We start from the raw sequence: 27,393 nt of genomic DNA on the forward strand, positions 1-27,393 counted from the left end.
TCGATATTTCGGTTGTTGCAACGATTTCGAGTGCACATACACGTTCTCGAAACGTACACCGTGCGGACTTTCCAGCAAGCTTATCACGTTTGTCTTACCGCAATTCGACGGACCGCAGATGATACCGCGTATAGAAATCGGTAGCATGTCTCCATGTTTGCGTACCTCTTTCGTTAACTGTATCCTATCGTCAAAGTTTGTCACTTTGATCGTCTGCGATTGTCGTACGAACCGCATTTTACCTCCCCTCCACAACGAATGAAAAACAGTATCGAGAAAGCTGACCTATTTATAGAGGCGCGTAGAGCTGAGATGTTCAGTCTTTAAAATGTTTTTGCTCATGTCGGATAACAGCGATATTTACGATTTAACCGCCGAGCAGTTGAAGTATATACCAAAGGTCATTCTACTACGACAGTTTTATAATTACATAGATTATTTGTGGGATAAGCTTCCCGAACATATCAAGGCAGATTTGGAGGTTCAGCAATATCGTCGCTGTTTAATACATTATAATTTGCCGTGTCAGCAAACGCATATCGACGGTCCGCCGCCGTTGATAAAAAACTGCGGCGAATGCCACCGAAGATAGGTCGAGGTCTGTTGAATCGCGCGATAAACGCGCTTCCGATCGAATTACATATCCCCGGCTATCAATTTTGCGGTCCGGGAACTCATTTAGAAACACGATTTGGCAAGAGGTGATCGGGGTATTAATCCATTGGACGCAGCGTGTCGCGAGCACGACATAGCCTACTCGCGTAGCAACAATCTCGCAGAACGACACGTGGTAGACAATATACTCGCCGCGAAAGCGCGAAAACGTGTCACCGCGAACGATTCGACTCTCGGAGAGAGAGCTGCAGCTACAGCCGTCTGGGCGGCCATAAAGGCTGAAACAAAACTCGGTATGGGTTTGAAAACAAAGAAAAAGAAGAAGAACAAGCGAATACTTCCGGTAGCGAAACGCGGTGGTATCCTGCCGATCCTGCCGTTATTAGGGGTTCTCGGCTTGTTGGTCGGCGGAGCGGCGGGAGTCGCAAAGCCCGTGAACGATAACAAAGCCGCGCGACGTCAGCTGGAAGAGATGCAACGTCACAATCGCGCCATGGAAGGTCACGGACTTTATTTCGCTCCGTACAAACGCGGACGGGGAGTCTCGAGAAAAAAAAGAACGTCGAAGAGACGCTAAAAATCCCCAAGGGTGTAACTACCAACGTACAACTGCAACAACTGGCAAAACGTATGCGCATTCCATATTTTCATGCGCGACTCGTTACCGATCGGCAGTATACGTCGAAACGAAAGCGGTATCGTGAATTTGGATAATACTGAGGGGCCGGGTACTCACTGGGTGGCGTACGCGAAGAGGGGAGATCGTGCCATATATTTCAACAGTTTTGGCAATCTTCGACCACCGAGAGAATTGGCGCAGTATCTAAAGAACAATGTGACGAAGATAGAGTACAATTGCACGCCTTATCAGCGATACGATCAGAGCAATTGCGGACAACTGTGTCTGCGTTTTCTACAGTCGGTTGACAATCAATTTATTCATTCAAACATGTCACTGACATTTACGCTCACCGGCAAGAGCAGCATCCTCGCGGTAAGCTACTTTCCCGCCGTGGATTTGAGCGATGGCGATTACGAGCTCGGTCTGACAGATTTTGAAACTTATCACACGATACCGAATGTAAATTCGTCGAACAATAAATTCTACTATGACGACGACAAGGAGATTACCATTCCCGAAGGATCGTACAAACTGCGTGATATAGACATGTATCTGAAACGCGCTCTTTTATGGGACCAATCCAATAATGTCTCGACAAACGAAGATGAACCGCACCATTGATTATTATTCGGGCTAATAACAATACGATGAAGAGCGAGATCAAGTGCGCTTATCGGATAAATTTCACCAAACCGAACAACATTGGATCGCTGCTGGGATTTTCAGCAAATCGCGTGCTGGAGTCGCGACAATGGCACGAATCGGATGTTCCGATAAATATCATCAATGTAAACATCATTGGCATAGAGTGTAACGTGACCGCGGGTGCGTACAGCAACGACAAGTACGTGCACACGATACACGAGTTTTCACCGAGTGTGCCTCCAGGATATAAGATATTGGAAACGTCGGCACAGATCATTTACCTTCCGATCATCGTACGGAGCATTTCGGACTTGACGCTTCGCGTCGTGGATCAGGACGGTCAGTAGCAGGGTAACGGGCACTCCGGTACTCAGGCTTGCGGTTAGGGGGGTCGGGGGGTGCCTCACTCACGCGGGGGTAACGCCGTAAGAGGTGGGCGAGGGGGGCGAGGGACGGTGTTAAGGGTCAGCGGAGGGGGGGACTTGCGGGGGGAAAAGTCCCTAGGCGATTTACTAGTATTTGCCGGGCGAGGGGGGAAGCGCGACGCGGGGAAGGAAAGTTCCGGGGGAAAGTCCCTAGGCTATTTACTAGTATTTTGACGCGGAGAATGAAAGTTCCGGGGGAAAGTCGACACGGGGGGAAGGCTGTTTGCTGGTATTTGTTGGGCACTTGTAGGACGTAAATTCCCTAGGTGGGTTATTAGGAATTGCGCGCCGCAGTATCGCCAACGGGGATTCGGGGCGGGCGTTCCGAGGGGGCGCTCGGAGCGGCGGTTCCGCGTTATCGACCGCGCTCCCGAAAAATGGAAAAGAGGAGCGTCGCGCGTTATCGACCGCGCGCGGAAATCGCGCGTCTTTCCGAACGCGTTCGAACTCGTTCGAACTCGTTCAAACTCGTTCAAGGTCGCTCCTCTCGACGTTCCGCGAAAATGCGTTCAAGGTCGTTCTTTTCGCGGGTCCCGATTACCTTTCTTCGTTGTTGTTTTTCCTCGGTCCGAAGGTCGTTTCGACCCGTATCGCGGATGACGCGATCGCGGCGATTGTGGAGCAAGCGGAGTCGGGGGATCTGGGGAGCCCGGGATCGCGTTGAGATAGGTACGGATCTGGGAAAAAAGGAAAAAGAAAGACAGAGAACACACAGATGAGATATGTATTTTTTTATTTTGAAAAACTAAAAATATACATACGTCGACGTGCGCTTACATTATTTTGCGCGTATGAATATATATATATATATATTTGCAGACACACGTCGCGACATTAGGATCGGAAACAGAGCGCAGTAATTTCACAGTCGACAATGTTGTTAGGATCGAAGAATTCGCTCTTCAGTATCGCATTTTTAGCCGAAGTGTCCGTCTTGATAGCGTTGGCGGCTATCTCCCGATAGCGCGAATACTTCGCGTCGACTTCCTCGGTCGCCGCGCTCAGCGCCGAGACAATGCGATCGACGCAATATCGGAGATCGTACAGCGTAAGCACGGTTTTGAGCGACATCGCCACACGAGCCGGGTTGGGTAGCTCCATACGCAGGATCGGCAGGTTGTTGATCACTCCGAATCGCAGCGTCATGTCTCCGATCGTTATCGGTGAGGGGGGGCGGGTTCCGTCGACGGGGGTGGATTGCATACACGACAATATGTCGCGTTTGCGCTCGACTAGTCCTTTCCACATATCGAGCATCAGAGAGACTTCCCTGCCTTGTTTATCTCTCAGGGCGATATCCACGTACGAAGGCGTGGGTATACTGTACCACGGTGACTTGATCGTGATACCTACGGCTAAGTATTTGTAGCCAGTCGTCGTTAGCAGATAACGTGTCGTTAGGACGCGCACCGCAGGCACGTCAACGGGCATGTCGGTGGGGGGGTGAGAGCTGGAACGCGACTCCCGATGAAGATGATCGTCCGTCAAATCGATCCTTCGTATCTTGCTGTTGTCGTTCATCTCCGAATCCGTCTCGCGAGGGGAAAAACCCTTCGGCGCGGGTCGATCGGTCAGCGTCGAGAACATTTCGCACGCGCTGTAGTATCGTTCGTTTCTAATTTTTTTCCAACGCGTCGTATTCGGCTGACGATGCGATACTGATGCTTTGGGGGAAACACATCGGTATAAGTAGAAAAGTTCTTACTATATATCGCGCGATGTGCGGCGTGGTGTGGGAATTTGCGCAGTCCTCTACTTTCTTCGGCGGATACGGCGATCGGAAAGCCGAACGCCGCCGCCGTCGTCGTCATCGTCCGAATCGCTCGCCGGTGACGTTAAATCGTTGAGGCGTACGATTCGATCTAGGAGATCGCGCAGCTGTTGCAACAGTTCGGCCTTAGGGCAGACGATATTCAGCATCCGCAGATCGAATTTACCAGCCGCCGTGACGGTCTTCGTAAATTCGTTGAATTTGTAGAACTGCGTCCGAGTGGTGAAGTACAGATTGCCGTCGACGTATCGGAAAATCGACGTCACGACGGTCGGTATTCCGGGAAACGTCGCCTCGAGAGGCGTACGTCTGACGACTTTCTTCGTACATTCGTCTATCTCGCCCACCGAGTTACTGTTGTACATCACGAAGGAACGGCCTCTATGGGTGTTTACCGCTCCGTTGAGTTTCGCATCTGCGGGAAATCCGAGTTCTCGCAAGGTCTTCGGCCAATTTGGCCTCAGAGAAAATTCCGGATATTGAACCCTGTATACCAAATTATCTACGAACACCATGAGATCACCGGACGGGGATTGATAGGCGGCGGCTATGCGCGTGTAATTGTTCTGAAGAAAGCTCAAGTAGCATGGTAACGGGCACTCCGGTACCCAGGCTTGCGGTTAGGGGGGTCGGGGGGTGCCTCGCTCACGCGGGGGGAACGCCGTAAGAGGTGGGCGAGGGGGGCGAGGGACGGTGTTAAGGGTCAGCGAGGGGGGGGACCTGCGGGGGGAAAGGTCCCTAGGCGATTTACTAGTATTTGCCGGGCGAGGGGGGGAGCGCGACGCGGGGAGGGAAAGTTCCGGGGGAAAGTCCCTAGGCTGTTTACTAGTATTTTGACGCGGGGAATGAAAGTTCCAGGGGAAAGTCGACGCGGGGGGAAGGCTGTTTGCTGGTATTTGTCGAGCACTTGTAGGACGTAAATTCCCTAGGGGGGGGGTTATTAGAAATTTTGCGCCGCAGTGTCGCCAACGGGCGGGGGACCCGGGCGTTCCGAGGGGGCGTTCGAAGCGGGCGGTTCTGCGTTACCGGCCGCGCTCCCGAAAAGAAAAGATGAGCGTCGCGCGTTATCAACCGCGCGCGGAAATCGCGCGCCTTTCCGAAGGAGATCGAACGCGTTTGAACGCGTTTGAACTCGTTCAAACTCGTTCAAGGTCGCTCCTCTCGACGTTCCACGAAAATGCGTTCAAGGTCGTTCTTTTTGCGGGTCCCGATTACCTTTCTTCGTTGTTGTTTTTCCTCGGTCCGAAGGTCGTTTCGCCCCGTATCGCGGATGACGCGATCGCAGCGATTGTGGAGCAAGCGGAGTCGGGGGATCTGGGGAGCGCGGGATCGCGTTGAGATAGGTACGGATCTGGGAAAAAAGGAAAAAGAAAGACAGAGAACACACAGATAAAATATGTATTTTTTTATTTTAAAAAACTAAAAATATACGTACGTCGACGTGCGCTTACATTATTTTGCGCGTATGAATATATATATTTGCAGACACGCGTCGCGACATTATGATCGGAAACAGAGCGCGGTAATTTCATAGTCGACGATGTTGTTAGGATCGAAGAATTCGCTCTTCAGTATCGCATTTTTAGCTGAACTGCCCGTCTTGATAGCGTTGGCGGCTATCTCCCGAGTAGACCAATAACAGTCCCTCCGGCTGCCGGGTACAACCGAGGGGAAGCGGGGGGGGGCCGCGCGCACGCGGGGGGAACGCCATATAAGATGGGCGAGGGGAACGAGGGGGGCATGGGGTGGGGATGGGTGAGGGGGGGTGAAAAGCGGACAGGTGCAAGGGGAAACAGGAGGGGTGAGGTGGACAGGTGTGAGGGGAAATTTCCCCTGTAACCGGACAAACATTCCCCTGAAACTGGACAAAGGTGTATCGCTGTCCAATCAGATTGCGGTACGAAGACTCGAGGCTGTCCAATCAGATGCGAGTATTTTGTGGGAACACCTGTCCCTAGGCGGGTGATGGGGAATTTCGCACCGCAGTGTTGCCACCTTGCGGTAACCTGAAAGACGTAAATTCCCTAGGCGGGTGATGGGGAATTTCGCGCCGCAGGATTGCCACCGGGGGGGGGTGGGGGGATCATCGTTCCCGGGCACTCCGAGAGGGTGCTCGGATCGGCGTTATCGACCGCGTTATCGGCCGCGAGCGGAAATCGCGACTAATTTTTTATCGCGCGCGTTCGAACTCGTTCGAGGTTGCTCTTGTCAGTTCCTCCTTTTGTTTTTTTCGCAGAATGCGGCGAGCGGATGTCCCCTTCCCGGAAGGGTGTATCCTGTAGGTACATCCTCCGTTGAGATAACAGCGGATGTCCCCTTCCCGGAAGGGTGTATCCTGTAGGTACATCCACCGTTGAGATAACGAACGAGTATAAATTAAATTGGCGCGACGGCGTAAATCGCATCGGAACGGGATAAGTTAATGTGGTTTTTTTTCTTCTAACGTGGTATGAGCGACGAGTACGTAGAACTTTGCAAACCGGTGCGCGTGAAAATCGGGAAACCGATCGCGAAAATCAACGACCCGTTCGCGAGGAAGTGTTGCGGATCGGATTTGTGGAGAGTCAACGTAACGAGATATTTGATCGATCGCGAAATCGGAATTCCCGATCGTCGATCGAACCGGAGGTCTCTTCAATACCAAATATTTTGGAGAAGAGTGGCGGAGAATGGAATCTGTTACTATTGACTGAGACGCGTTAGCGGCGCTATTGCAGCAGTATCTAGAGAGAGTGGTGCGACGTAAAGCGCACCGGGAATGGGATAAGTTACAGTTGTTATTTTAAAAATGAGGTATGAGTGACGAGTACGTAGAACTTTGCAAACCGGTGTTCAATTCTAAAATCGGAAAACCGATCGTGAAAGTTAGCGAACCGTTCAGGAAGAATGGGGATCCGCGGCGCGTCGACGTAACGAGATATCTGATCCGTCGCGAAATCGGAATCGCCGATTGCCGATCTCATCGGCAGTTTCTTTATTATGATATACTTGAGGAAAGAATAAACATACGCGACGATGTCGGGGATGTAGTTGGTGTTAATTTCGATGTGTTAGTGGAGCTAATGTAGCATTATATTAGTGATGCGTACTCGCGAATGAACGATCGCCGTTATTACTCGTCCGAGGAATCGGACGGCAAACTGCGCTGTTACGAGTCCATGCCCAAGTTCTCGTCCGATTCGGACGACGAAGCGACGAGAGTCGACGCGTCTTTGCCGTCAAACATATGCGCGTCGGTGGCGAAAGAGGACGCGCGATGGAATCTGGCGACTCATCATCTGCGAAGGGAGACCGGGGCGCGAACTGCGCGCGAGCGAGCGTGGATAGAGACGACAATGGCAAACTCTGTTAGCGCGAAGGATTATATGCGTTGCCTGCCGCTCGAGTATTATCTTTACTATCAGACGGTGGACGGAGGAGAGAAGATACGTAGGATTCAGACCTACAAGTCTTGTCGTCTTTTCGAACGAGTGAAATTCAGTGTTCCCGAGGGTGGAAGACCCTTCTGGATGGGATGTGGGAAGAGTGCGACGAGTTGCTCGCCGCGGACGTCCGCGACGCGGACGGGTACCGCGCGTGGGGACGACGATGCGACGAGTGTCTCCGGCTCTTGCGGGAGAGGTGTCGAGTCAGACAATCTGGGGGGCGAGGAAACACGGGAGCCGTGAACGCTCTGGTGGCTCGATTAGCGCGTTTGGAAGGTTCGAGGGAGGATCTGCGCCGACGATTCGAACGCGTCGTAGGTGCTGGTTTGGACGGTGGGGACGGCGGCAGCAGCAGCGGCGTTAGCGGAGGATTTTTGTGGGTCAAGATCGATACGGCGTTCCAAAGTCGCGTACTCACCGGCGCTGTGACGAACTCTACGTACATCGAACCAGCGCGATTTCTCGAGGATGCGAAGGGCACCGTGCTCGAAAAAATGCAGGATAATTTGAACAGATACGTGTGTCTGAAGGTCAATACCATATTCAATGGGGAATTCGTAGCGGACGTTAAGACCGATGTGAAGAGTATCGCTACGCGGAACGAACAGCTCCTCCAAGGGTCCGATCTGGGCGAGTGGTACGAAAAGCACGTGCGCGACGCGATTCTAGCGGCGTTGGACGAATTTCAGGAACGCGACAGCGGATGGGCGTTGTCGCGAATACTCAACCTAACGGTGAACGTGAACAAGTGTAATCCCATGCGCGTGGGATGTTGGATGAAGATACCGCTAGGTATAAGACTTAAACAGGCGGTGGTCAACGTGCTGTCGGAGAACGACACGTGTTTCGCGCGTGCGGTGGTCGCGGCTCTGTATCCCGCCAAGTGGCACGCAGAACGATGCGGCTCGTATCCCGATTACGCGACGGTGCTGAATCTCGACGGGATCAAGTTTCCCATAGATCTGAAACAGATCGGAAAGTTCGAACGTCAAAACGACGTATCGATCAACGTATTTACAACTCGGGAAGGAATCGAAAAAAAAAGATAAGTTCGGACGTGGCGCCGACCGCAACGCGATCGTGCCTCTGCGGTTAACCGACGATAAGAGGGATAGACACGTAAATCTCCTGTATCTGCGCGATACGCTACGCGGCGTCAACAGGGGCCATTTCGCCTGGATAAAGAATCTGTCGCGATTGGTGAATTCGCAATTGACCGCGAAACGGTGCGCGAAGCACGTTTGCGATCAGTAAGTAAAGCAACCTGAGGAATAAGGAAACGACGCGGTGTTATTTTATATACGCATAGTAATCGCACGCACGTTACTTCGCAGATGTCTACACTATTTCTATACGCGCGAAAAGTTGGCCGCTCACAGCGTCGACTGCGGCCGAATGAACGACTGCGCCATCGTTCTTCCGAACGAGGACGATAAGTGGCTGTCGTTCGACAATCACGACAGAAAGGAGCGACTCTCCTTCGTGGTGTACGCGGATCTGGAGTGTCTTCTCGAACAGCGGGAGAGGGAGAATGCCGAAGAAGGCGCGAGAACGAAAAGATACGCTTATCAGCGTCACGTACCGTTCAGCCTGGGCTACTATCTGTGCTGCACCTACGACGATACCGTATCCACGTACAGATATCGTCGCGGCGACGACTGCGTTTCGTGGTTCGTGAACGAGCTTCGCGTTCTCGCATGTCACGCAAAAATTAAATTCTCCACCAATATATCGATGGTAGAACTTACGGAGGACGAGAAACTCGAATTTTGGCGCGCGACGCATTGTCACGTGTGTCGGAAAGCGTTCCAACCGGAGGACAAGCGCGTGCGAGATCACTGTCATCTAAACGGACGGTACAGAGGTCCGGCGCATTCTCGTTGCAATCTGAATTACAGAAACGTGTACGTGATTCCCGTGTTCTTCCACAATCTGTCGGGTTACGACGCGCACTTTATCATCGAGAAAATCGCGAACGATTTCGAGGGTGGGGTCGATCTCCTGCCGCTTACGAAGGAAAATTACATATCTTTCTCGAAGACCGTTAAGGAGACGCAGACGGACGGGAGATGGGATCGGTACGTGAAGCTTCGATTCGTGGACTCGTACAAATTTTTAGCCGCGAGTATCGAAACTCTGGCTTCCTATCTGGACAAGTTCAAGCTGAGAATAACGCGTTCGGAGTACGCAGATTTGAGCACGGAGGATCTCGATCTGCTCACTCGCAAGGGAGTATTTCCGTACGAGTACGTCGACAGCGTGGACAAACTGCGGGAGACCGAACTTCCGCCGCGCGAGGTCTTTTACAGCTCCCTGACCGACGAGACCGCGAGCGAGAGCGACTACGAGCACGCGACGAGGGTCTGGCGACGTTTTCGCGTGCGAGATCTCGGCGAGTACAGCGATCTGTATTTCAAGACCGACGTGCTTCTTCTTCAGCCCGTTCTTCAGCGTCGCGATTCCGCCTTTCAATTCTTCCGTCGCGTCGTTCTTCTTGATCTCTTCGATCATGACGCTCTTGAGCCGCCCGATCGCGCCCTCTACGTAGCTCTTGTTCGTCGCGTCGGTGCCGACCTCCGGCGCGGCTACCCGCCGTATCTTGCGGTCCAGCGCGTCGTAAGAGTTTCGATTCGAGAGAAGCGCGTCGTTCCTCACCGCCGCTATTTCGCCTGTCAATTCTTCGGTCGCGCTTCTCTTCGATCGTCCGATCGCGTCCTCGACGTAGCTCTTGTTCGTCGTGTCGGTGTCGATCTCCGGCGAGGCTACCCGCCGTATCTTGCGCTCCCTCGCGTCGTAGGAACCATCGCTCATAAAGAGCGCGTTGTTGCGCGTGTAGTTACGCAGGGAATCGATCGAGGAGCGTAATCGCTACGTGGACGCACCGTCGATTCCGTCACCGTTGCTCCAATTTGTCAGAAACATGCCGAATTTGTTCACGGACATCGTGCGCGCGGGGGAGGCGCTGGAGAGCGCGCGATACGTACTGCCGTCGCGATCGACGCGACCGATCAATTTACGACGAAACCGGCCTCGCGAAGTTCCTCGATTATCGACAGAATTTCGTTGTCGTGAGCGTTGTTGCCGGCCCGACGAGAAGCGTCTAGCAGTCGAAGTCGATCGACCAGCTCGTTGGGATCGTCCCAGTGAACGTAATCGATCGCGTTGTCGGTCAGTCGCATGGCCGACGGTAGTCCGGCGCCCTTCGTAGTCCCAACTGTGTGAGACGGGTGTACGAGCGGCGCTATTATTTTTGTGTACTTGTGTCCCCTGTTACCCTTGACAGGCATGCCGGCGCTGCGACCGCGTTTGTGAGCGCTGGTGGCGAAAAGTATACTCCTGTACGTTCGTTTGTCCTTCTCCGTGTAGACGCGAGCGTTGGGAATTCGCATGAAGATCAACTCGTACAGACCGCGCGTGCCCTTGTACCGTACACCGTCGATGATCACGGAGTCATCCGGGGCCACGTCAAATCGCTTGTTACCCAGCATCGTGCCGTGCTCGCCGAGATACACTCCGTAGACGTGGTCGATCTCCTTTTTACTGTCGCCGCTCAGAAGAGCGCCCACGTACTCCCGCCCTAACGGTCCTAGTTGGCTATTCAGAGCGTCGCGACCTTCCGCCGTGCTCAAAGACTCCCTGACGGACGTCTCTAGCGCGGGAGGTGGAGTCGTAGTCTCCGAGACGATCTCGTGTTCTCTGGGTAAAAACCGGACCGAATCGGCGTGAATCGGCGTGGAGCTCGCGATAGTCGTCGTCGCGGGAGCCGAACTCAACCGTGCTGGACGCGACTCTCCTTTTTTTCTCGCGGTCGTCGTTGTCCTTATTGGTGTGAATACGTCGTCGACGTCGTCGTCCTCCCCGTAATCGCGCTCCGGGTCGGCGCCTGCATCGTCGTCGTCATCACCGTAGTCACTATCCTTCTTTGCTCTCTTCGTCGTTTTCATCTTTCTCGCGAGCGTAAAGCTGCCGTCGTCGTCGTCGTCGTCAATCTTGCCCGGTCCTTTACCCCTGCGGTCCACGTCATCGGCGAGCCGTTTCAGAGGTTTGACGATGGGCTCGTACCTCTTTTCCAGAGCGATCTCGCTCTCCATTTTTCCGACCCTGAGAGCGGCGTACTTCTTGCGAATCAAGGCGCGCGTTTTGGCTATCTCTCGCGCGGTCCTCTCTTCCGCGATCGCGCTCATACTCGCGTCGTTCGGCGAAGCGCACTGATCGGCTCTACAGCACGGCGAAGTCGTGGAACCCCCGTCTGTACCGTCCGCCTCGCAACGCGCTGTCCTTGTCTATCACGGCGAAACCGTAGGTGCGTTGCCAACACTCGCGACAGAAGGCGCGAAACTTGTCGTACGACATGTCGATGTTCACGTGATCGTCGTACACGTGCCGCAGATTGGTGCCGTCCTGCCTGAACAGGATCAACAGATTTGAGTTATCGCGCACGAGATGTTTCGGTATTTTGGCGTACGTCTGACAGAGATAGAAGCAATCGATATTCGAATGTCGACCCATCGAAAAGTACTCCCTCATTCTGTCCTGCTCGTCGCAGGCCACGTCGTCGAAGACGAAGACCGAGTCGGGAAGCGCCTCGTCGGGCGGAACGACGTCGCGATTGTCGGAGAACGCGCGATAGCTGATCTCCTCCATAGGCTCGAACAATCGTTCGAGATATCGATACTTCGGTTGTTGCAGAGATTTCGAGTACACGTATACGTTCTCGAAACGAAGACCGTGCGCTTGTTCCAGCAGACTCACCAGAACGTTCGTCTTACCGCAGTTAGAGGGACCGCAGATGATGCAACGTACGACGTTCGGCAAGAGAGGACCGTGTCTGCGCGATTCTCCGTTTTCTCCCTCGGTTGCGCCCGAGCTTGCCTGCGTTTTGCGATCCACATTCGAGACTCCTATCGTCACCGACTGTCGCACGAATCGCATTGCGCCCTCTCTCTTTCGCTCTCTCTTTCTCGGTCTTTTCCGCAAGCGCGCGCTCGTTCGCGCGATGAACGCGCCCGAGCGCCGGGGCGGGGAGGGCAGCACGGACGTCGTTTCGTTTCGTCGCGCGTGCGCAAACGCTTCGCGCGCAAGTATAAGTAGCGCGAGCGCGTCGTCGTATCCGTAGAACTTCGATCTCAAAAGCAACGAATCGTTCGCGCGCGCGTCGGTGATCGAGATGTTTCCCATCCTACTGACGGACAGGCGCGATATTCTCGATCTAACGGCCGAGGAGCTGGAATTCGTTCCGAAGATCGTTCTGTTGCGTAAATTTGAGAAATACGTGCAACTGCTGTGGGACCGTTTGCCCGAACATATAAAAGCGGATCCCGAGGTGCAGAGATATCGCTCGTGTATGGAACATTACAATCGTCTGTGGCAGCGAACGCACATAGACGGTCCACCGCCGCTCGTCAAGGACTGCTACGAGTGCAACCGCGCGCTCGCTCTGAACGGTGAGTCGTCGAAACGTTTCCGTTCGAATTGAGAAGAAGAAAAGACCCTCCCGCAACCGCGACCGAATGCGCGGCGCCGGTCTACTCGATCGCGCGATAAACGCTCTTCCCTTCGAGCTGCATATACCCGGCTATCAGTTTTGCGGACCCGGTACGCGTCTAGCGAAGAGACTAGCTCGCGGCGACAAAGGCATCAATCCGTTGGACGCGGCGTGTCGCGAGCACGACGTCGCGTATTCGCGAAGCGGCGAGCTCGCCGAACGACACGTCGCCGATCGACTGCTCGCCGAGAGGGCGCGCGAGCGCGTCACCGCGAAGGATTCGCCGGTCAGTGAGAGACTCGCCGCGGCGGCCGTATGGGCGGCTATGAAAGCGAAGACGAAACTGGGCATGGGTATGGAAAGAAAAAAAGGAAGAAAGAGGAAAGGAACGGGGAGAAACGCGAAGACGAGGAGGAAGAGGCGGAGGATACTTCCGACGGCGAAACGCGGCGGCTTCTTGCCTTTTCTACCGATGTTGGGTGCGCTCGGTTCCTTGATCGGTGGCGCGGCTGGCGTGGCCAAGGCGGTGAGCGCCGGCAAAGCGGCGCGACGGGAACTCGAGGAACTGCAGCGACACAATTGCGCGATGGAGGGTCGCGGGTTGTACCTCACGCCGTATAAGAAGCGCGGAGGTGGCGCGAGGAGAATCGCCGAAAAAAAAATTTCGCGGAAGAAGGCGACGTTAGCGGCGACGTCGGATCTGCCGCCGTACGGCGTCACGACGAACGAGCAGCTCGATCGATCGGCGCGTCGCCTACGCATACCGTTCTTCCGTGGGGTGTTCATGCGCGACGCTCTGCCGACGAGGGTGCGACACGCGGAGTGCGGCATCGTGAATCTCGACGACGCGGCGGGTCCGGGCACACATTGGGTCGCTTACGCGAAGAAAGGGAACGCGGCGATCTACTTCGACGCGTTCGGAAATCTCCGTCCGCCGAGGGATCTCGCGCGATATCTCGGCGGTGGCGGCGAGAGCGCGATCGTGACGTACAATCGTCCCAGACGTTCGAACAGAGAATCTGCGGACAGCTGTGCCTGCGATTTCTTCGCGAGATCGATTGGGGGAGCGGTGGCGAACGATCGACGTTCTCCCGCGATGTCGCTGACGCTCACGTTAACCGGAACCAGCAGCGTTTTCACGGCGAGTCACTTTCCCGCTTTGGATCTGAGCGACGGCGAGTACGAGCTGGGTTTGGCGACTTTTGAGACGTACAATTCGATACCGAACGTTACGCCGGCGAACAATCAATTCTACTTCGGCGAGGACGACCGGAAGATCGTTGTTCCGGAAGGGTCGTACGAGCTGCGAGCCGTGAGCAGATATCTGCGCGCCGCTCTTTTTCATCGCGAACGTCGCGCCCGCGAGAGAGAGAAAGAGAAAGAGAAGAGAGAAAAACTGCAGGCCGATGGCGCTGGACGGGTAAAAGAAAATAAACGAACGGAGAAGAACAACGACGACGATAACGACGACGCTTATCGCATATACGAGGACGAAGACGACGACGACGACGACGACGGTTATGGCATATACGGGGACAACGACGGCAAGAACGACGACGATGACGGCGGCGATAGAACGATACTCGCTCTTCGCGCCAACGAGAATACCATGAGGAACGAGATAAAGTGCGCCTACAGAGTGAATTTTACAAAACCGAACAACATCGGTTCTCTTTTGGGTTTCTCGCGCGATCGTGTCCTAAAACCGAACAAATGGTACGTTTCCGACGGACCCGTTGACGTCATGAGCGTGAACATAATTCGCATCGAATGCAGCATCACCACGGGAGCGTACAGCAACGGACGCTCGGTGCACGCAATACACGAATTCGCGCCGAAAGTTCCACCGGAATATAAACTGTCGGAGACTCCGACGCAGATCATTTATCTCCCGATCGTCGCGCGAAACGTCACCGATATCACGGTGCGAATCGTGGATCAGAACGATCGATTGATCGACTTTCGCGGCGAGGAGATAACGATTAGACTGCACGTACGTCGTCGCCGCAGTTAGTGTGTGTGTGTGCGCGCGTATCTCCGCGACCTGAAGAGAGAGAGCGAGAGGGATGCTCGTTCTGAACGGATCGAGCGCGGATTGTACGAACGAGCGAGCTAGCCCGTTCTACGACGTAATCGAAAGCGTAAGGAAGAGAAGAGGTGGTGGTGATGGTGGTCGAGGAAGAAAGAGAGCCGTTCTCAGCAACGCCAACTTCAGGTTCCTTCGATCGCTGGGTCTTGCCGTGAGAAACGCGTCGTTTCTACTTTGAAAGAAAAGACCATGGCCGACATCCTGAGTATCGGCGGTGAGCCGATCTTCGACGAGCGCATCGTCGGAATCGAGACTCACACGTATAACCCGTACGTGAACACGACGTTCGGGCACAACGACGAGATACGAATACCCATACAGCAACAAGATCTGTATACGCTGCCGTGCGACAGTTTTCTGTACGTCGAGGGACGACTCTATGACGACGGCGCGGGCGCGACGACGTCGGAAGCGACGGATGCTCAAAGGCAATACGCGAAATTGGTCAACAACTGCGTGGCGTTTATGTTCGACGAGATTCGATACGAACTCGACGGCGTGGAGATCGACCGGTGTAGAAACGTCGGCATAACCAGCACGATAAAGAACAACGCGTCGCTGACCGCCGAACGAGCCAGGAGACTGCAGAACGCCGGATGGAGTTATCCGACGAACGAATCGAATCTGAACGACGCGTCCCGTCAATTCAACTTTTGCGTACCTTTGAATATTCTTTTGGGTTTCTGCGAGGACTACAGACGCGTGGTGATAAACGCGCGACACGAACTTATCCTGATACGCGCTCGTAACGACGTCAACTGCGTCGTAGATCCGAAAAAAACCGTGCCGAGAGATCCCGCCAAGGATCCTAAAATTACGCTACTGAAGGTGCACTGGCGTATGCCGCACGTGGCGTTAAACGACGTGACTAAATTGTCGCTTTTGCGAACGTTGGAGAGCGGACGATTTCTGAGCGTGGGTTTTCGCTCTTGGGACCTGTACTAATTTCCTCTGCCGCAGAGCACGACCAAGCATTCGTGGGCCGTGAAAGCCGCGCCGCAGTTGGAGAAGCCGCGATACGTCATATTCGCGCTGCAGACCGGACGGCAAAACGAATTCACGGATGACTCCTCGAGGTTCGATCATTGCGCGCTCGCCAACGTGAAATTGTATCTCAACTCGGAATTCTATCCCTACGACGACGTGAACGCGGATTTCGAAAGCGACAAGTTCGCCGTGCTGTACGAGATGTACGCGAAATTTCGAGGAGCGTACTACGGGGACAGTCGCGACAACACGCTTTTTTTCCCGCGCGAATTCGCGCGAGTAGCGCCGCTCGTGGTGATCGATTGTTCCCGCCAAAACGAAGCGGTGAAGAGCGCCACCGTGGACGTGCGCATCGAATTCGAATGCAAGGAAAACGTTCCGCCGAAGACCACCGCCTTTTGTCTCATCGTTCACGATCGCGTCATCGAGTACGGTCCGCTGACCAATGTGGTGCGCAAAATCATCTAGCGGAAATGGCGATTGTAGGATACCACACCCCGGAAACGGGAGATATATATATAAAGACGGGGATCCTTCGATTGTTCCTCAGATCCCGTTAAGAACGAGCAGTTTGAGCGTGAATTGTTCGACGCGCACCGACTCGATGGCCGCAGCGGCAACGACGATCTTCGTCGACCTGCAGGGATTTGTGGTGAGCGACAGATTCGTCGCGAAGGAGGTGGCCGTGCTCCGAAGCGAGACGCGCGAAATCGCGCATCACGTGTTTCGCGCGCCGATGAAGTGGGACCTCCTCACGAACGCCGAAAAAGCAAGGGCCAACTGGCTGATGGCGAACCATCACGGCCTCCGTTGGAAAGACGGGGACGTGGACTATCGCCTAGCCAGGTCGATTATTCGACGCGCGGTGTGCGACGACCTGGGCGAGAGAGAAGAGACGCCCGGCGCGCGAATATACGTGAAAGGCCTCGAGAAGAAGAGGTGGCTGGAGGAGATTCTCGGCGACGTCGACGCGACGATCGAGACCATCGACGCCGAGTACGACGACATCGATCGGCTGGAGTTTCTTCGCGCCGATCGCGCGTTTCGCTGCGGACGCCATCAACGGTGCTGCGCGATGAAGAACGTGATGAAGTTGCGCGACTGGTGGAACGAGCGACGCGAGTGTCTCTCCAGCATCGATTCCACGGATCAAATATAAATGTGTATCCATCCATCCATCCATCTATATATGTATATATTTTAATCAATAACAAAAAGATCTATCTATCTATCTATATTTTAATCAATAAAAAACTGATGCAAAATCAACGAACGAAGTTATTCATTATTCACATACCTACACCGTATGTATAATCGTACTCGATAACGCCGAGCGCGATAGCGTCGAGCGCGCGAGCGACGAGCGTGATGCGTAAGCGAACGAGAGCGTCGAACTCCGAAGAAGAACGGCAACGATAACGCCGAGCGCGCGAAACTGTCAATGAGCGGAGTCGGGAGCGTCGAGCGGAAGCGCGATATCGGCGGCGGGAGCGTCTAATCTCGTTGCTGTTCACGCGTATTTATCTTTATATAATGGTTATTTAATATTATATTTACCCAATATTATATTTATTCTTGTATATTATATACTACTTATTTACTACTTTATACTTATTGCTTCCTCATAGAGGAAGTTTTGTTTTCGTAAATTCGTATATGAATCTTTGATTGCGTATAAAGTTTGCTCTATTCAACCGAATTAAAAAGAATTATATGTATATAAAATAGGAGTAGAAAAAACCAAAGAAAGGATATTTGACATATGGTGTTGTAACATAATCTTTTTCTATCTATAATAATATAAATGAAATTAAAATCTTTATTGTTTGATATAATTATATACATAACAATATAGTTTTATCCAATTTATTATGAAGAGAGTCCCTTTCGCCCTTTATATTATATTATATTATATTATGTTATATTATATTATAGTATATTATGTTATATTATATTATAGTATATTATGTTATATTATATACTACTTATTTACTATATTTATTTTTTTACATATTATTTCTTGTTAGAAACGGGGGGCCAGCCCTCGACGACGTCGTCCTCGAAGTCGACGTCAATCAAGTTGATATCAATATTGCAGCGACCGCTCTCATCCTCCTCGTCGTCGTCGTTGTTGTCTTCGTCGTCGTTGTCATCGTTGCCGTCGCAGCATGTATCGGGACGCTTCGCCGATGAATCGAGTCGCGCGGCGTCCCGATACATGCTGCGAATCCTCGCAGCGTACAAACGCATGTGGTTCCTGGATTTTTTTAACACCGCTCCGATGAGTCCTCTTCGCAAAAAATACATATTATTACTAATTATATAAATGAATATATATAAGTAAATTTATAAATAAATATATAACTGAATATATAAGTGAATTTATAGATAAATAAATAAATAAATAAATATATAAATGAATATATAACAATATAATTTTACATTTGCAAACTCACATTCGATCGAACATCCGTGCGTCCTCGTCGACGCGGATCGTGACTTGCAGACAGGGCGGCGCTCCATCGACGATATTTCTCAGACGATGCTGCAGCTGCAGCACCGCCTCGTGTAAGTCGTCCGTAACCCTAGCTACGGACGTTGCCTGGATTTGCGCCAATTCGCACACTCCTTTCAGTTTGGATATTTTGTCCATCACGTGTTCTTAGGAATAATTCACGTCACTAGCTCGAAAAACTGTGAACGAACTACACCCGAGTCTAGCCTCGAGTCCTTATATATATCGAGGATGCGCAATCGAAGAAGGATGTGTAATCAAAGAAGGGATGTGCAATCATAAAGGATATTGCGTGTGTAATTAAAACTATGTAAGAAATTGACCTTTGCACACAGGAAGAAATGCATTTTTCTAATCAAACCGACTCATCCGCCGAAATCGTCGACGCATTTCTTCCACCCCGAGACCCCCGCCACCACCTGTCCGCGCTATCGGTAGCGAGCATGCCCGTGTAAGTCGCTCGTATCGCGACGCATCGTCATCGTCCATAAAAGAAGCAGGATATTGTGTAATGAAAACTATTTTTAGAAAATTTGCACAGAGGAAAAAATGCATTTTTTTTTATCAAACGGACTCATCCGCCGGAATCGACGCATTTTTTCCACCGCGAGACCCCGCCGCCACCTGTCCGCGCTATCGGCAACGAACGTCACCGCGTGGACCGCGCGTCGCGATCGCGCTCATATCGCGAAACGCCGTTATCGCAGTTCCGCCGTTTCTCTCGCTCTCTCTCGCCCTCGACGATGTGGCTCGCGCGCGTAATCGCGTTAACCGCGTGTTTTATCGCCGCGAGGTGCGTCAATCCCACGGATGAGAATTACGCACATACGATCGATTACCTGCGGAAATACGGATATCTGACCGAAGATGTGGACGCGTTTCCGGCTAAGAGACGAAACGACGTTCTTCGTAACGCCATCGAGGAATTTCAACGATACTACGGTCTGCCCGGCGATGGAACGCTCGACGACGAAACGCTGCAATTGATGCGTAAACCGCGATGTGGTTTCCAAGATATCCTGAAGCACGGAACGGCGGCGAGTCTATCAAAATGGCCGAAGACTCACCTGACGTGGGATTTTTACGTAGCCGCCAAAGAGGAGCTGAATACCGCGCGGGCCGCGTTCGACCTGTGGTCGCAACAATCGGCGTTGACGTTCGAACGCTCCGAAACGAATCCTGACATTATAATATCTTGGCGAACCCAACGTCACGGTAACACGAATATCAACGTAAACGGCCCAAATTGCTCGGCCAAATTCGACGGTCCCGGTAACGTGCTGGCCCACGCGTATCTCCCGACGAACGAAGCGGGATTCGTCTCCGAGGTGCACGTCGACGGTGACGAGCCGTGGCATATTCACGTCGGTAAAAATCCCTCGAATACGTTTTCCCTGCATTTCACGCTGACGCACGAGATCGGTCACTCTCTCGGATTGTCGCACAATGAGCGCAAGACCTCGGTGATGTTCGCGTACTCGCCCGACAAGCAGTATCCGGTTAAGCTCGACAGATTCGACATTATCGACATTCAACGTTTGTACGGTGAAAAACGGACGAACGCGCCCTCACAGACGCCGGCGCCGCCGCCGCCGCCACCGCGGTCACGGCCGCCGCAACCATCGCCGGACCTGTGCGCCCTTGGTCGCGTAAACGCGATATTGATTTTGGAAAATCGAATGTACATCTCGTACGGGCGTTACGTTTGGTCGATCGATCTGGACGGTAGGACGTACAATGGACCGTTAGCCCTGTCGAATCACATGAGCTTTCTTCACGACAATTACACGCGCCTATCAATCTCCGTCCGGTGATCTCATGGTGTTCGTAGATAATTTGGTATACATGGTTCAATATCCGGAATTTTCTCTGACGCCAAATTGGCCGAAAACCTTGCGAGAACTCGGATTTCCGGCAGATGCGAAACTCAACGGAGCGGTAAACACCCATAGACGCCGTTCCTTCGTGATGTACAACGGTAACTCGGTGGGCGAGATAGACGAATGTACGAAGAAAGTCGTCAGACGTACGCCTCTCGAGGCGACGTTTCCCGGAATACCGACTGGCGTGACGTCGATCTTCCGATACGTCGACGGCAATTTGTACTTCACCACTCGGACGCAGTTCTACAGATTCAACGAATTTACGAAAACCGTCACGGCCGCCGGTAAATTCGATCTACGGATGCTGAATATCGTCTGCCCTAAGACCGAACTGTTGCAGCAGTTGCGCGATCTTCTCGATCGAATTGTACGCGTCGGCGATTTAACGTCACCGGCGAGCGATTCGGACGACGACGACGGCGGCGGCGGCGTTCAGCTTTACGATCGCCGTGTCCGCCGAAGGAAGTAGAGGACTGCGCAAATCCCCACACCACACCGCACATCGCGCGATATAAGTGAGAACTTTTCTACTTATACCGATGTGTTCCCGCCAAAGCATCAGTATCGCCTCGTCAGCTGAATACGACGCGTCGAAACAGAAATCAGAAACGAACGATACTGCAACGCGCGTGCGAAATGTTCTCGACGTTGGCCGATCGACCCGCGCTGAGGGATCTTTCCCCTCGCGAGACGGATTCGGAGGTGAACGACAACGGCAAAAGACGAAGGATCGAATCGACGGACGATCATCATCAGCATCATCATCATCGGGAGTCGCGTTCCAGCTCTCACCCCTCCAACGACGTTCGCAACCCCGTCGTCGCGCCTGCGGTGCACATCCTGGCGACCCGTTATCCGCTGACGACGACTGGCTACAAATACTTAGCCATCGGTGTCACGGTTAAGTCACCGTGGTACGGTATACCCGCACCTTCGTACGTGGATATCGCCCTGGGAGATAAGCAAGGCAAGGAGATCTCCCTGACGCTCGATATGTGGAAAGGACTACTCGAGCGCAAACACGACATATTGGCGTGTCTGCGATCCAACCTCGTCGATGGAACCCGCCCCCCCTCGCCGATATCGATCGGAGATCTGACGCTGCGATTCGGATTGATCAACAACCTGTCGATCTTGCGTATGGAACTACCCAACGCGGCTCGTCTGGCAATGTCGCTCCCCACCCTGCTCTCGCTGTACGATTTCCAATTTTGCGTCGATCGCATCGTCTCGGCGCTGAGCGCGGTCATCGAGGAAGTCGACGCGAAGTATTCGCGCTATCAGGAGATAGCCGCCAACGCGATTAAGACGGGAACTTCGGCCAAGACTGCGATACTGAAAAGCGAATTTTTCGATCCTAACAAGATCGTCGACTGTGAGATTACCGCGCTTTGTTTCAAATCCTGAACGTCACGACGCACGTTTACAAATTTCTATATATATATTTATACACACAGAAACAATGTAAACGAGTATCGACGTATGTAAATACATATTTTATTTTCCACAATAAAAAACTACCGCTCGTACGCGGATATCTCATATATGTGTTCTCTCTCTTTCTTTTCCGTACCTATCTCGATACGATCCCGCGCTTCCTAGATCCCCCGACTCCGCTTACTCCACGATCGCCGCGATTGCGTCATCTACGATGCGTAGGGAAGGATCGAAACAACTTTCGAACCGAGACGAACAAGAACAAAGAACGGTTATCGGGACCCGCGAAAAGAACGGCCTTGAACACGTTCAAACGTGTTTTCGCGCGCTCACCAATCCCACCGCGCGGGGACGTCGAGAAGAGCGACCTTGAACAAGTTGGAACGAGTTTGGACGCGTTCGAACGCGCGCGATGAAAAAAAATTATTCTCGATGACGCGCGAATCGGGGCGGATTTCCGCTCGCGGCCGATAACGCGGTCGATAACGCCGATCCGAGCGCCCTCTCGGAGCGTCCGGGAACTACGATCCCCCCCACCCCCCGGTGGCAACCCTGCGGCGCGAAATTCCCCATCACCCGCCTAGGGAATTTCCGTCTTTCAGGTTACCGCAAGGTGGCAACACTGCGGTGCGAACTTCCCCATCACCCCGCCTAGGGACAGGTGTTCCCACAAAATACTCGCTTCTGATTGGACCGCCTCGAGTCTTCGTACCGCGATCTGATTGGACGGCGATACACCTTTGTCCAGTTCCAGGGGAATGTTTGTCCGGTTACAGGGGAAATTCCCCCCGCACACCTGTCCCCCTCACCACCCTGTTACCCCTTGCACCTGTCCACCCTTCACCCCCCCTCGCCCATCCCCACCCCATGCTCCCCCCTCGTCCCCCTCGCCCATCTCTTATGGCGTTCCCCCCGCGTGCGCGCGTCCCCCCCGCTTCCCCTCGGTTGTACCCGGCAGTGGAGGGTACTGTTATTGGTCTACTTAAAGTCAATAGCACGTAAGAAACAAACCGAGGAATGTGTAAACTTTTATTAATAAAGTACACGTTGCGTGTGTCTACGAATGTCTAACTATTTTTTTGTTACAATACAGATGCCTTATCTATCCACGAATTGTGCGAACTGTCCATTCCTAGCCACTTCACGTACACTCGATTGCCCCGCTTACGCAGGACTTTTTCCACGAGATAGACGTCGGGATCGGAGACGTGTAGCAACTCGTGTTCGTAGAATCCTCCGGCTATCGCTTCTTCGCAAATGTCTTTCAACAGATACGTAACGGGATTGGTCCTTTGTACTTTAGCTATGCGAAAGATCTCGGTGGTCCAATTGGGAGTGTAGCCCTTTTCGAAGATCGTTTTGAATTTGCTCATGCGCACCGGATCGTCGACACGAAATCTCGCCGGCGCGGCGATCTTCGCGCGACTGTACACCGTGCGCAGCAGTTTTTCGGCAACGGTGGGCGTCACGTCCGTCGGACGCATTCCGATCGTTCTGTGTCTGCGACGATTGTAATTCGACAAGAGGCGCGCCAACGAGTCTATCCATCTGTACGATCCCTGGAGCGTGAAGAGCTTCCATATGTCATTTTTCAACGTGCGATTGAATCTCTCCACCACCGACGCTTTCATCACCGAATACGTGGAGTAGTGATTCACCTTGTGCCCGAATACGTGGAGTAGTGATTCACCTTGATTCCGTCACCGTTGCCCCGATTTGTCAGAGACATGCCGAATTTGTTCACGGACATCGCGCTGGCGGGCGCGCGATTCGTACTGCCGTCGCGATCGACGCGACCGATCAATTTATGACGAAACCGGCCTCGCGAAGTTTCTCGATTATCGACAGGATTTCGTTGTCGTGAGCGTCGTTGCCAGCTCGACGAGAGGCGTCTAGCAGTCGAAGTCGATCGACCAGCTCGTTGGGATCGTCCCAGTGAACGTAATCGATCGCGTTGTCGGTCAGTCGCATGGCCGACGGTAGTCCGGCACCCTTAGTAGTTCCAACTTTGCTAGACGGGTGTACGAGCGGCGCTATTATTTTCGTGTACTTGTGTCCTCTGTTACCCTTGACAGGCATGCCGGCGCTGCGATCGCGTTTGTGAGCGCTGGTGGCAAAAAGTATAGTCCTGTACGTTCGTTTGTCCTTGTCCGTGTAGACGCGAGCGTCGGGAGTTCGCATGAAGATCAACTCTTACAGACCGCGCGTGCCCTTGTACCGTACACCGTCGATGATCACGGAGTCATCCGCGGCCACGTTAAATCGCTTGTTACCCAGCATCGTGTAGTTCTCGCCGAGATACACTCCGTAGACGTGGTCGATCTCCTTTTTTCTGTCGCCGCTCAAAAGAGCGCCCACGTATTCCCGCCCTAACGGTCCTAGTTGGCTATCCAGAGCGTCGCGACCTTCCGCCGTACTCAAAGATTCCCTGACGGACGTCTCTAGCGCGGGAGGTGGAGTCGTCGTCTCCGAGACGATCTCACGTTCTCTGGGTAAAAACCTGACCAAATCGGCGTGGATCGGCGTGGAGCTTGTCATAGTCGTCGTCGTCGCGGGAGCCGAACTCAGCCGTGCTGGACGCGACTCTCTTTTTTCCGCGGTCGTCGTTGTCCTGATTGGCGTGAATACGTCGTCGTCCTCCCCGTAATCGCGCTCCAGGTCGGCTCCAGCATCGTCGTCGTCGTCGTCGTCGTCGTTCTCGCTGTCCTTCTTCGTTCTCTTCGTCGCTTTCATTTTTCTCGCAAACGTAAAGATACCGCCGTCGTCGGCGTCGTCAATTTTGTCCGGCACTTTACTCTTACGTTCTACGTCATCGGCGAGCCGTTTCAGAGGTTTGACGATAGGCTCGTACCTCTTTTCCAGAGCGATCTCGCTCTCCATTATTCCGGCCCTGAGAGCGGCGTATTTTCTGCGAATCGATGCGCGCGTTTTGGCTATCTCTCGCGCGGTCCTCTCTTCCGCGATCGCGCTCATACTCGCGTCGTTCGGCGAGGCGCACTGATCGGCTCTACAGCACGGCAAAGTCGTGGAACCTCCGTCTGTACCGTCCGCCTCGCAACGCGCTGTCCTTGTCTATCACGACAAAACCGTAGGTACGTCGCCAACACTCGCGACAGAAGGCGCGAGACTCGTCGTACGACATATCGATGTTCACGTGATCGTCGTACACGTGTCGCAGATTGGTGCCGTCCTGCCTGAACAGGATCAACAGATTTGCGTTATCGCGCACGAGATGTTTCGGTATTTTAGCGTACGTCTGACAGAGATAGAAGTAATCGATATTCGAATGTCGGCCCATAGAAAAGTACTCTCTCATCCTGTCCTGCTTGTCGCAGGCCACGTCGTCGAAGACGAACACCGAGTCGGGAAGCGCCTCGTCGGGCGGAACGACGTCGCGATTGTCGGAAAACGCGCGATAGCTGATCTCGTCCATAGGCTTGAACAATCGTTCGAGGTATCAATACTTTTGTTGTTGCAGAGATTTCGAGTACACGTATACGTTCTCGAAACGAAGACCGTGCGGTTGTTCCAGCAGACTCACAAGGGAACGGTCGGGGGTGTCCGAGACCGATTTAGATGCGCTTTGGATATGTTGTTGAGCACCAAAAAATATTAGACTCGTATTTTTTTTTGCGGCTAATCTCGACGTTTATTGGTCGAAAAAACCCGATTTAGAACCTACCCGATTTGGATGCGCTTTGAATATGTTGTTGAGCATCAAAAAACATTAGACACGTGTTTTTTTTTTGCGGCGTATCTCGACGTTTAGGGGTTGAAACAACCCCTCGAAAATAACGGATTTTATAGTTTTTAGCGAATATCTTCGAAAATATAAGGCGTATGAAAAAAAGTTTGGTACAAAAGGTTTATGGCTTTTTGTGCTCTTTACAATGGCGTAATCAGATTTTTTAAATTTGTCACATTTTTTAATTTAACCCCACCCCCACCTATTATTTTTGCCAAATATAACAATTTTTCCAACGCAAATTTAAGAGCGTCAAATGCCAAATACATCCATGTGTATTTTTATTATAATACCATTATTAGATTTTTGGCAAGACGAGATGATATGTGGTATAGGCGTCGCGCTGTAGGTAGGTGTTGCGTTATTTCTGTTCAAGTTGCGCCGTACGCTTAAAAATTTCCATTTCAACTCCGGGATGACCGAAAGCGCTGATGCGAAGGCCAGCGCAAGGCTATTTCGAGAGTCCTGGACTAGCAACGGAATGTCGACTCCGACATTATAAATACCGCCGAATTGTATCGGGCGGGCAGTCGCAAATTGGAAAGAGACGGTATCAAACCTAACAAAGACCACTCCATTAATTATAAAGTGCGTATTTATTTATATAATTAAAGTTTGAGACAAATATTTAATTTTAATATCTTTCAGAATGAAGTTTAATCCATACAATGTAATAATGCTACTTTCTGCAACTTTCACTGCTTTCAACTACTCACCTCTCTCTCTCTCTCTCTCCAAATTATGTTATGTACTTCTCGCTCAGCGACTCAAATCTATCTGCCGTCCGTCCGTGCCTTCCTTCAGAACGCGCAAAGGCTTTCCCCTACTCCATATAACCTTCCGGACTTCCTGCTTATTTATTTTCGTGCTAACGCTATCGAAATAGCGTAAACTCCTCGCTGTCAGTGCCTAGTGCTGACCTTCGCATCAGCGCTTTCGGTTGCCCCGGAGTTATAATTGGGATAGTGTATTATTGTAGCGGTTAATGTGACGCACGTTCAAATTTGCGACTGCCCGCTCGATCTTACAATTCGGCGGTGGTATTTATAATATCGGAGTCTACATTCCGTTGCTAGTCCAGGACTCTCGAAATAGCCTTGCGCTGGCCTTCGCATCAGCGCTTTCGGTCATCCCGGAGTTGAAATGGAAATTTTTAAGCGTACGGCGCAACTTGAACAGAAATAACGCAACACCTACCTACAGCGCGACGCCTATACCACATATCATCCCGTCTTGCCAAAAATCTAATAATGGTATCATAATAAAAATACACATGGATGTATTTGGCATTTGACGCTCTTAAATTTGCGTTGGAAAAATTGTTATATTTGGCAAAAATAATAGGTGGGGGTGGGGTTAAATTAAAAAATGTGACAAATTTGAAAAATCTGATTACGCCATTGTAAAGAGCACAAAAAGCCATAAACCTTTTGTACCAAACTTTTTTTCATACGCCTTATATTTTCGAAGATATTCGCTAAAAACTATAAAATCCGTTATTTTCGAGGGGTTGTTTCAACCCCTAAACGTCGAGATAAGCCGCAAAAAAAAAATACGAGTCTAATATTTTTTGATGCTCAACAACATATCCAAAGCGCATCCAAATCGGTCTCGGACACCCCCGACCGTTCTCTTGTCAGTAGAACGTTCGTCTTATAGACCGAGAGCTGGCTACGAAAATACCAACGTCATTTGTTTAAGGAAATTTTCAACCTCAAACGATTGTGGCAATGTTGCAAATCAAGAAAG

General features: G+C 52.2%; 2 protein-coding genes across 2 annotated transcripts; both read left to right on the top strand.

Moving 5' to 3' along the window:
- Positions 1 to 15,266: 15,266 nt before the first annotated feature.
- LOC139780787 (uncharacterized) lies at positions 15,267 to 16,532 on the top strand. The gene is made up of 2 exons (XM_071719501.1): positions 15,267 to 15,992; positions 16,038 to 16,532. The coding sequence occupies exons 1-2, from the start codon at positions 15,267 to 15,269 to the stop codon at positions 16,530 to 16,532; spliced, it is 1,221 nt and encodes a 406-aa protein (XP_071575602.1).
- Positions 16,533 to 19,322: 2,790 nt separating this feature from the next.
- Positions 19,323 to 20,393, top strand: LOC139780788 (matrilysin-like). The gene has a single exon (XM_071719502.1). The coding sequence runs from the start codon at positions 19,323 to 19,325 to the stop codon at positions 20,391 to 20,393; it is 1,071 nt and encodes a 356-aa protein (XP_071575603.1).
- The last annotated feature ends 7,000 nt before the right edge of the window (positions 20,394 to 27,393 follow it).

Source organism: Temnothorax nylanderi, unplaced genomic scaffold, assembly GCF_030848795.1.
Source record: "Temnothorax nylanderi isolate EJ_2023f unplaced genomic scaffold, tnyl_v1.0 TNYL_tig0298_pilon, whole genome shotgun sequence".
Classification (NCBI taxonomy): Eukaryota; Metazoa; Arthropoda; class Insecta; order Hymenoptera; family Formicidae; genus Temnothorax; species Temnothorax nylanderi.